The sequence below is a fragment of the Beta vulgaris genome, chromosome 8 (genome assembly GCF_026745355.1).
Source record: "Beta vulgaris subsp. vulgaris cultivar EL10 chromosome 8, EL10.2, whole genome shotgun sequence".
Lineage (NCBI taxonomy): Eukaryota > Viridiplantae > Streptophyta > Magnoliopsida > Caryophyllales > Amaranthaceae > Beta > Beta vulgaris.
This window is the reverse complement of record NC_079209.1, coordinates 7,714,719-7,724,913: the sequence shown is the minus strand read 5'-3', so window position 1 is coordinate 7,724,913 and position 10,195 is coordinate 7,714,719. Positions and strand designations below refer to the sequence as shown.

Sequence of the window (10,195 nt, the reverse complement as noted above, 5' to 3'; positions counted from 1 at the left end):
AAACTGCAATTGATGAATGCATTGCAAATGGACATGAGCGGAAAGCCGCAACCCGTTTCTGTGCCAGTTTCTCGGTGTCATACCTGAATTATAGTATGTGAAAAATCAATTTGATATACATAATAAAGGTGCGTATACATTTTTTTTGATTAGTTGATTGGTGTGAAACTGAATGTTGCATACCATGCAGATAATAAACTGGTAAATTTGTTCTCTGTATTTAAGTATATCTGCTGTAATAGCCGGTCGTAAGATATACCCCTGTTGACATAAATGATTCCAAAAATTAATCTTGGTCAACCATATACATATACAAATTTAAAAGCAATATCTTTGTTGTATGAAAAGGGATGTTATTCATACCGTGGTAATTTTTCAGATGAAGCCCACATGCGACAACAATTGAATGTTGTTTCCCATAGTCAAATGGTCCATCTCCGAAGACATGAACATAATCATTCCAAACAGTTAATTTGATAATGATCCACCTGGAGAGAATAAAGTTAAAAAAAACAATGCACTATAATAATAAATTGTGATATTAAATAAAGAATGTGCACGTACGTGTTATCCATTATTGCAACATCTCTTTTGAAAGAGTTGTTTCCAACCGTTGAATCGGTGATACATCAAGGAGTATTCCAACGACATCTGAGAAACGTTCACCATGCATTAAATATGTGTTTTCGTAGTGACAACATGTATATGTTGGAAATAAATAGACTTTACCGAATAATTTGTCACTGCAATCAACATGACGCCATATATGAGATAACGGCACTCTCTTGCAAAAAAAATGGGCATTGCAAGGTCATCTTCATCTTCAAGAATGACATAAGATGCATCAGTCAATAACATCTGTCTGGAATCGTCAACAATGTCATTTGTGTAGTCAGCAGGCACTATCTGTACAGATTGGAGCACATAGATGTAGCCTGCTTGAAATCTCCCAAGAAATCTCTCAATATGAGGGGACAATACAGTACACTGTATGCCATCACCCTATAAAAGCAATAATGATAATAATTATTATGGGTGTAATAATGGAAAGAAAATTTCCCAATATAATAAGAGTTATTTATAATATTTACCTCACTATCCACAAAAAGCATTTTCCAAATTTGTTTGCAAGCTCCACGATGTGTGAAGGTGAAGATGTCAAAATTATGAACCAATCGTGCTCGCACATCATATTTTCGTACTCCGCAAGGAAATAAATGAGCAAATGGTGTACAATGATATTCCATCCTAACAATTACCACAATTACATACAAATATATATAAAACATCACTTTCAATTGATACTGTTAAATCTAAAACATCGCGTGCATTAAAACCATGTGTAAACTGCATACTATCAGAAAGTATAATTCATAACATTATTATATTTCCGTTCAAATATGGTAATAAGTAATATATAAATGTAAGATACACTATGTAGGAAGTAACAAAACTTCCTTGTACACAATATTTTTTGTGAACACTCCTTCCTTTCCTCTAATCTTTCCATTGTCGACAGTAATCTTTGTCGTGTTCTTGGAAATTCCACGCGAAAGTGCAACATACAACTGCCCATGGCTAAATACATGATCAGGAAGATATATCCCAACATGTGGGATGGTTTGCCCTTGAGACTTGTTTATAGTTAAACCAAAACTCAACTTTACAGGGAATTGCTTTCTGACCATCTCAAAAGGTAACCTAATATCTTCAGCAGTTTTCAACGGAATTCTTGGCAAAAAGACCCTGTTTCCCCTTGCATGTCCAGTTAAAATCTCAGCATCGATGAAATGATCCTTTAGCGAATGGCAAAGTAGTCGTGTTCCATTACAAAGACCATTTTTAGGATCGATATTCCTGAGAAGCATTAGAGGAACGCCAGGTTTCAGTTTGAGCACATGTGGAGGCAGTCCTGACGCGACAATTGAATTTAGGAACTCTTGTTGATACAGGTTTCTTGTATCATCAGGCACTGAATCAAATGAGTAGTATGTTCGTCCTTCTCCGAGAAATCGTTCGATAACCTTGTCATTGATTCTATCAGCATTTTCGTTCAATGGAGTGATGATTGCTCTTTCAACCATAAAATTTCCATCACCGATGTGTTCATTTAGATTGGGGAAAATTTGATCAATCAACCCATCAATCGAGGTATCAGCAACAGTAGGGATAACCATGTTACTCGGCAATTTTATCATATCATCTGAAATGGTAGGTTCATCGCCATTTCCAATAGAGAGTAAGAAATTAGCGAATCCATTGTCATGTCTAGATCTCATGTTTTCTCTCAATTGCAGAACCGAAATATGGTTCCATAGTGGAGACCTTATCAAGGATGCATCAATCATTTGAGCTCTTGTTCCATTTCTCACAACAGGTAGAACTTGCCTGAAATCCCCACCAAACACAATTATTTTTCCCCCAAATGGCAAGTCATTTCCCATTAAATCCTTAAGTGAACGATCAACTGCTTCAAACTGATACCTATGTGTCATTGGTTGCCTCATCCCATATAATAACTGAAGAATGTTTTAAAAGAATGCCGGTTTTTGAACCCTTTGTAAAGGTGCATGACGATGAGCTATCTGGTTTTAATGGTAGTTGAAAAGTTGAGTGTGAAGTTCTCCCTTGGTGCAACAATGTGGCAGCAATTCCAGAAGTTGCTGTTGGGATAGCTATCTCACCTCTACCTTTTATAGTAGCCAATATAGCTCGATACAGATATGTTTTTCCAGTACCACCGGGACCATCAACAAAGAAAGCACCACCATTTTTTAAAGTGATAGCATTCATCACTGTGTCATATGCATGTCGTTGATCAGCATTCAACTTACCTATGCACTCGGTATCCTCAGTAGGAACTGGAACTGAGAAATACTCCTCCATCACTTCAGATAACTCGTCAATATTTTCAACAGATTCTGGTAAATTTGGCAATTCATTGTAGTCTGATATTGTTTTCCTGAGCGGTCGTAATAAGCGATCCAAGTCTTTAAGAAGCTTGTAAGTTAGAATTTCATTGTTGTTTGTCGTTGTCGAAGACGGATAATCCTCAACCAAGTGTGGGAAGAATTCATCCCATAGTGCACGTAACCCAGATGGTTGACAATATATTAAGATAGTTGCAAATAATCGTCTCAGTGCCGACGGCATTCTTACCTGACATGCTTCTCTAAGACATTGACGTATGCTTTCATCATTCTCAATAAGACCTAAGGACTCAGCTGCAGCTCTAAAGGTAGGGTGGGGTATCCCATTGACAGTCCTTAAATGATCATATGATTGGGGCCCTTTGACATGGTTTAGTAACATTCTTAGGTAAAACCTTTCAACATCCAGAGGCGAAGCTACATACAATCGACCAATTACTCTCTGCATGGTTTTCCTTCGGCGCCACTCTCGCGTGGAATTAATCCATCTATATTTTTCTGGAAATTCTCTATATAAGTAATTTCTGGCTTCAGGATCTACTGAATTCATCTTGAAAAACTCAGTCAACATTGTTTTGGAGTTCCTTGGGTCAGCCAAAATGCTTTCGATAGGCTGGTTTCCTTCGAATCTAACTTGGTGCATGTTTGGCAAGTGAACTTGCAGACGGTCTACTGACGGGTTCATCCGAGTCATTGGAAATTTGTAAAATTTCCACATAGCTTCAGGTGCACAAATCCATCTTGCATCAACGAACTGTGCAATCTCATCCCCTTTATGAACTTCCATGGAAACTCTATCAGAACCCTTATGGATGTATTTGTATAAATATTTGACACACTTAATGCTGCTGCATATCTCTACATTAATGTGACAATCATACTTATTCAACAACCATGGGTTATATGGAACTACCCACCGATTATCTACAGTTACTCGTGAATTCTCACGTAACGGTACAGGTGGAGCATCTTGACGCCGACGGTAGATGGGATATGAGTCATTTCCTTGCTTTGTACAATTAGAGAATGACTTAGGAAATCCCTTCTTACAACTCCCTTGTTTCATGCATGGTGAACGTGGATTCTGGACACCACATGGGTTGTGAATCATGTGTTTAAGAATCCTTTTATGGAGCTCTGGTTCTTGTTGTTGGTCAGGAATTTCTGCTCTCACTATTTTATCGTAATCATCAGGAGTGGCAAGCTTGTCACTTTGGTCAAGAATTAGTAACATATGAACATGTGGAAGCCCTCGTTTTTGGAATTCAATCACATATACATAAGCAACTACCTTCCCGAGAACATTCCTTTCTAACACATCCTTTTTTAACTCCTCGAGTCTGGCATGAAATACCCTTGTTAGCAAGTCTGGACGATCATGAGGTTGTTGGCCAGGTAGTAATTCTGCTACTATTTCTGACCACGACGGATTGCACGTCATAGTAAGGAATATGTCTGGCTTGCCAAATTTGTGCACCAAAGCCATTGCATCTTGGTATCGTTGATGCATATCTCGCGGACTCCCAACAAATGATGATGGAAGTATAGTTCTTCGTCCAACATTTTCTACATGTAGGTAAGAAAGTGCATAAAATAAGGTTCAAATAATGTAGGTGTCTATATTAAAGTAGATAATTACCGATATGATGTGAAATCATACCTGTATTGTGTTCTCCGGCATTGTATGAATCCTCTAGTCCCTTGTACAAATCTGCACGAATTGTGTCTTGGTTGAGTGCAACCCATCTCAAATTGGATGCTTGCATCTTTACACAGTTGTCCACAGCAAATTGTTGAGTTAACCGGCCAGCTCTTAAGACTATAGAATCATAACATTCTCTCATCTATTTCAAGTATAAATTGGTGAAGCAGTTAGAATAAATATACTGATTAACATTGAGGATGGAGAATGGTTGTGATATTGTATGTACCTGAAACATATACGAATAAAATTCTCGGCATGTTATCTTCTTGCCAGTTAAAGATCTGGTGTTTAAATCCCAACCGTAAGAGCCGTAAGGAAATAATAGAGGATATTGTAGTGGATCGTAATAGCCTGCCGTCTCTTTAATAGACATGAGTCGTCCAGTGACGGACTCTACCATGACATCCCTTTCTTTCAGGTTGGCAATATCATCACCTCCGACAACAACTGCTGCAACTTGAGAGGCTGAAGGCATTGAATAATTATGTTGGTTAGGAGGTTGCTCTTTTATGACAAACTTGCATTGTTGTATGTCATCTCGTTGAGCAAGATGTCGGAGAGTATGGACAAAAGGATTATGCTCGTTCAAAATATTTTTAATCCTATCAATGATATCCACTCTTAACGTTGCATTTTCTGCCATTCGATGCTCATTTTCATGCTCGGTATCATATATGTACATTTGAAGGAATCGAGGACGATCATTTGAGTTCAAAGGTAATAATCCACCAATACGATGATAAATTGAACCGTGAGCACGATATGTGTACACACCTTGACGTGCGTCGGCTAATTCATCATCTATAACTACTCCCATTGAAGTAAATGCGAAAACATGATTATACTTTCGAATGTTCAGTCTGAAATGTTCCCCATCCTCTCCTTGATCAGAATAGAGGCCTAGTAGAGCAGATGACAAAGGGAATTCAGGTAATCTGACCTTCCCGCTCAAGCAACATAATTCTGATGATTCACAACTAAAAAGTCGTGCTTGACAGTGTGGACATGTTGTCATTGGAGGTAGACTGAATATGGGAACCCCATTACTCTCTTGGTAATCCCTTGCACAATTGTGATATCCACGTCGCCCGACCTTCCAAATCCTTATTCCAGAAGTTGCCGCTCCTGGCGTGTTATTGACATTGGAAGTGCTACTTTCACCAACACAGAAGTGTCGAGTCGGCATGTTACTTTCAGTTGCAATCCCAGAATTATTGTTGGCATTAATGTCAAACAATAATTGCACTGCGTAAGAGATCGTATAAATTAATTGAGTAACGAAAGTTTAGGCAAATGTTTATGTCTAGTTTAGATACATACGATTATGTCTTCCATGATCATGTGTGACATGACTTTGGTGATTAGTGATGTCTACCATAGGCATCCTTATATTTGAAGAGGTAGGTACATCACGTTGATTCACAGTCTGACATTGTCTTTCAGTGGTGGGTGAGTCAAATTGAATGTGCAAAGGTGTTACCGTATCATCTTCTCGTCTAGCTCGCCTTCTTGCATTTTCAGAATCTCTTTGTTCAGGGGTCATTGAATTTCTTCGTATCCTTTTATTTTCCATCCATCTAATCCTACGTTCTTGAGTAATTTGCAACTCGAAGTCGTCCATTCTAAAATCTATATCGTATAAGACGTAATATTTTTAGTATAGTCTAAACATAAGAGTAGACATGAAGTACTACTTTTTAAAAAAGAGATTAACTTGAACTAATTTGCCATCTTTCATGGCTAGAAGAAGATCACATCCTAGAAACAAACAGAAAGTAAGCTATTATTACACGTTAACCCATAAATCGAGATTGAATTCTCTTCAACTATTATCAATTTATCATCCATATTAGAAATTATAAAAAAAAACTACCCTATAAAAAAATTTAAAATATCTCTATTGTCATTTTCCTTTCACTTTGTCCTTCATCCTAACTTAAAATCTACATAAAGAGACAACCCAAAATTAAAGCCTAAATTCTAATCAACCTCCATCCTCAATAAATTCAAGCCTTTAAATCTTAATTGACAAAGTCCATAACCGACATTATCTTTAGGGTCTGTTCTCCCCAGCTTATTTTCAGTTCAGTTTAGTTCAGCTCCAATCAGTTCAGTTCACTTCAGCTCCATTATTTTATAACCATTTTGTTAAATATTATTAAGTTTGTATCTTAGTTCTTTTTTAGGCATAACTATTATTATGAAGTAGTAAACAAACATTTTTAGGCATAACTATTATTATTATTAGTATTATTATTAGTAGTAGTAGTAGTATTATTATTAGTATTATTATTATTATTTTATTTTATTATTTATTATATTATTATTATTATTATTATATTATTATTATTATTATTATTATTATTATTGTTATTATTATTATTATTATTATTATATAATAAATTGGAAAAAATAGAACGAAAATTACCAAAAACATTATTGTGGTCGAGCGTTGCTTTTTTCCTTCAAGGTCATCGACCAGATTAAGTACTTGTTAAGCCTTAAAATAAATTGGAGCCATTAATGTAGTAATTAAACATTAAAAATTTGGGAGAATGGGAGCTATTAATTGGATGACTTCTTGTAGATGACTTCTGTTATAGGAATAAGAAGAGGAATTAATGGGTTTAATACTTTCATTAAAGAATAGAACTACACGCTTATTGTTGTTATGGACAGCTTTTTAATTTTTCCAAAAAGCAAAAATTTATTACTGTAGGTTAAGCGGATTCGAACCGCTTACCTGATGTTCATTATGTACGCGGTCTTACCACTACTCTAAACGCTTCCTTTTGTCAATAAAATCAATACAACAATATATATTTGGGGCCCCTGCTTTTTAGGGGCCCTAGGCAGTCGCCGTTATTGCATGGGCCAAGAACCGCCCCTGAGTTTGTATGTAAGTTCATTTTTAGGCATAACTATTATTATGAAGTAGTAAACAAACATTTTTAGGCATAACTATTATTATTATTATTATTATTATTATTATTATTATTATTATTCGTCTTCAATTATTATTATTATTATTAAATTAAGTACATTAGAATTTTTGAATTAAGTACTACTAACTATTATATACTACTAATTTTATCTTGTATGTGCAAAACAACTAACATATATTTAGTACTACTAACTATTATATACTACTAATTTCATCTTGTACGTGCAAAACAGCTAACATATATTAAGTACTACTAACTATTATATAAAAAAAAAATCTAGATTGATCAAGGGATCATTCAGAAAGAGTTGAATGAAAGCACATAAGTATCCTTCTCTACATAAGTGATGTATATGCCAAAAAAATCTACATAAGTTATGAATATCATTCAAGGTCACAGGATCACTTGGAAGCTTGACTAACTAAATATAAAAAGTCACCTATTATGTTAGACTATCTCAGTATTAAAACATCTCTATTTTGATATTAGGTAAGTACATTTGGCTTCCACTGACAGCAAGTTGCTAAGGGTTGTCCTCCACTGTCTTATTCCTTTGGTAAGCATGAATTTATTAGCTTACCCAAAACTTACCCACTATTAGCTTTCCTTCTAGGTAGGCGTAAAAAGTAATTTACCCACTATTAGCTTTCCTTCTAGGTAGGCCTAAACATCTCTATTAATTTATTAGCTTACCCAAAACTTACCACACCATACATACATCCATCTCTATCACAATTCACCGACTCCCAACTCAACAAATACAACAACAAAAAAGAACTCTTCTTTCTTCTCCTTTCCTCACCCTCACCTTACCCACCCTCATCACTCTCACTTCTAGTAACTTTCCACCATTTTCATTCACCTCTCATTTTCTCTCTCCTCTTTCTTTTTAATTCATGTGGAAGTCGTACCCAATCTCACAAGCTCAGCAATGGGCTCTACGTTACGGGCCGGCCCGATTCCCAACCCAAAGAATGCCCACCAACAATGGTTGCTCGTGCCGTACCCTACACTGGTGGCGACATCAAGAAATCCGGCGAACTTGGCAAGATGTTCGACGTCACCACCACCACTACCCAGCTCATCAAATCAACTATTTCAAGTATTAAGCATGCAACAGTAGATTTAAACTGAAGGAAAGGTAATTCGCCAGAAAATGTAATGTTTGTTTTAATCCGAAAATTATAAATCAATGTTTCCAAAATATAATCCGAATAGTATAAAATTTTCCCCCTTGCCTAACATATAAATTATGATTTCACAAACTTAAATTTGTAATTTTCTGTCAGAGTTTGAAATTGGATTTTTTTCGAAATTAAAATGAAAATGAATTAAAGTTAAATTGTATAAAAGACTTTTTTTTTCTGAAAATGGTGCTTAATTTCACTATTTTTTTTTAAAAATCTAGAATTTTATAATTTTGTACTTAATTTCACTATTTTTTTCTGAAAATGAAATTAAAATGAAAATGAAAATGAATTAGAGTTAAATGGTATAAAATCTAGAATTTTATACTTTTATCATGTACTCAAAAATTACACTTTTATAATGAAAATTATACTTTTATCATGAATATTTTATTTTCTGAAATCTAGAAATTAAATCAAACTCATAAATATATTTTAAATCTAGAAAATTATACTTTTAACATGAAATGACAAAAATCGGTGTATTTTTTTTTGAAATAACAAAAATCGTTATTTTTTTTTTGAAATAATAAAAATCGTTAATTTCAGTGATTTAACATGTTTTTTGGTTTTTGAAATAACAAAAATCTATACTTTTATCTTGGTGCTTAAGTTCACTGTTAATGTAATTTTTTATCCGAAATTTGATTTTTGCAAAAGTCGTTGGCGAATTTTTTTTATTATCACCCTTTTATCTTGGTGCTTAATTTCACTGTTAATGTAATTTCACTGTTAGTAATAATTACGCCTAAAATTGCTATTGTTTTTTCAACTAACTTGAAATAAATTGCAAGATTGAAAGAATTGTGTACCTTTTTGGAAGATTGAAAATGGTCGATGGTCAAATGTGTGATATTCCCGGTGAAATTTTATGTTTTTTTTGCAGATTGTTGTGTATATCGTGTATAGGTATTGAATTTTGCGAGTTTTTTAGAACAATTGTAAGGGTTGATTGTGAATTTTTTTTATGTATTGAGACTACTGTAAGTGATTTGTGAGTTTTTTAGAATAGTGATTTGTATGTTAATTTTTATTTTTTTTGTAAAGTTCAGTGATTTGTGAATTTCTTCTAACGTGATTTTCTCATTTATTTCCTGATATAAGTGATTTGTGAGTGATTTAAGTGATTTGCTTAATTTTTGTAAAGTTTTATTTGCTACTCCTCTAATACCCGTGGCTTTGTTTGAGGTAATATTGAATTGTAATATTGAAAGGGAAGGGGGGGCAAATTCGTCAGTTCAAAAAAGGACACCACACCTCCCCCCTTCCCTTATGTAATAGAGATAAGACTTACTTTTACTGGAAAAATTTGTATTTACTTGATCGATCTTAATAAGTAAATATTAGTGATCAAGCATACATAACAAAAAAAGTTACGAACCAACATAACTAACTATGATTAATAATTTACGTGCCATTAATGACAAG

The 10,195-nt window shown here is 34.5% G+C and overlaps 2 protein-coding genes and 1 long non-coding RNA gene across 3 annotated transcripts; 1 reads left to right on the top strand and 2 right to left on the bottom strand.

The window, feature by feature from the left end:
* Positions 1–1,433: 1,433 nt before the first annotated feature.
* Positions 1,434–2,412, bottom strand: LOC130589817 (uncharacterized). Its single transcript, XM_057391411.1, has one exon. It carries the CDS (start codon positions 2,346–2,348, stop codon positions 1,434–1,436), a length of 915 nt encoding a protein of 304 aa, XP_057247394.1. The 5' UTR covers positions 2,349–2,412.
* A 72-nt stretch (positions 2,413–2,484) lies between these two features.
* LOC104908819 (uncharacterized) lies at positions 2,485–4,603 on the bottom strand. The gene has a single exon (XM_057391410.1). It carries the CDS (start codon positions 4,438–4,440, stop codon positions 2,485–2,487), a length of 1,956 nt encoding a protein of 651 aa, XP_057247393.1. The 5' UTR covers positions 4,441–4,603.
* A 3,484-nt stretch (positions 4,604–8,087) lies between these two features.
* LOC130589673 (uncharacterized) lies at positions 8,088–9,870 on the top strand. The gene is made up of 2 exons (XR_008967271.1): positions 8,088–8,721; positions 9,654–9,870. It is a non-coding gene; the product is annotated as an uncharacterized LOC130589673 (long non-coding RNA).
* The last annotated feature ends 325 nt before the right edge of the window (positions 9,871–10,195 follow it).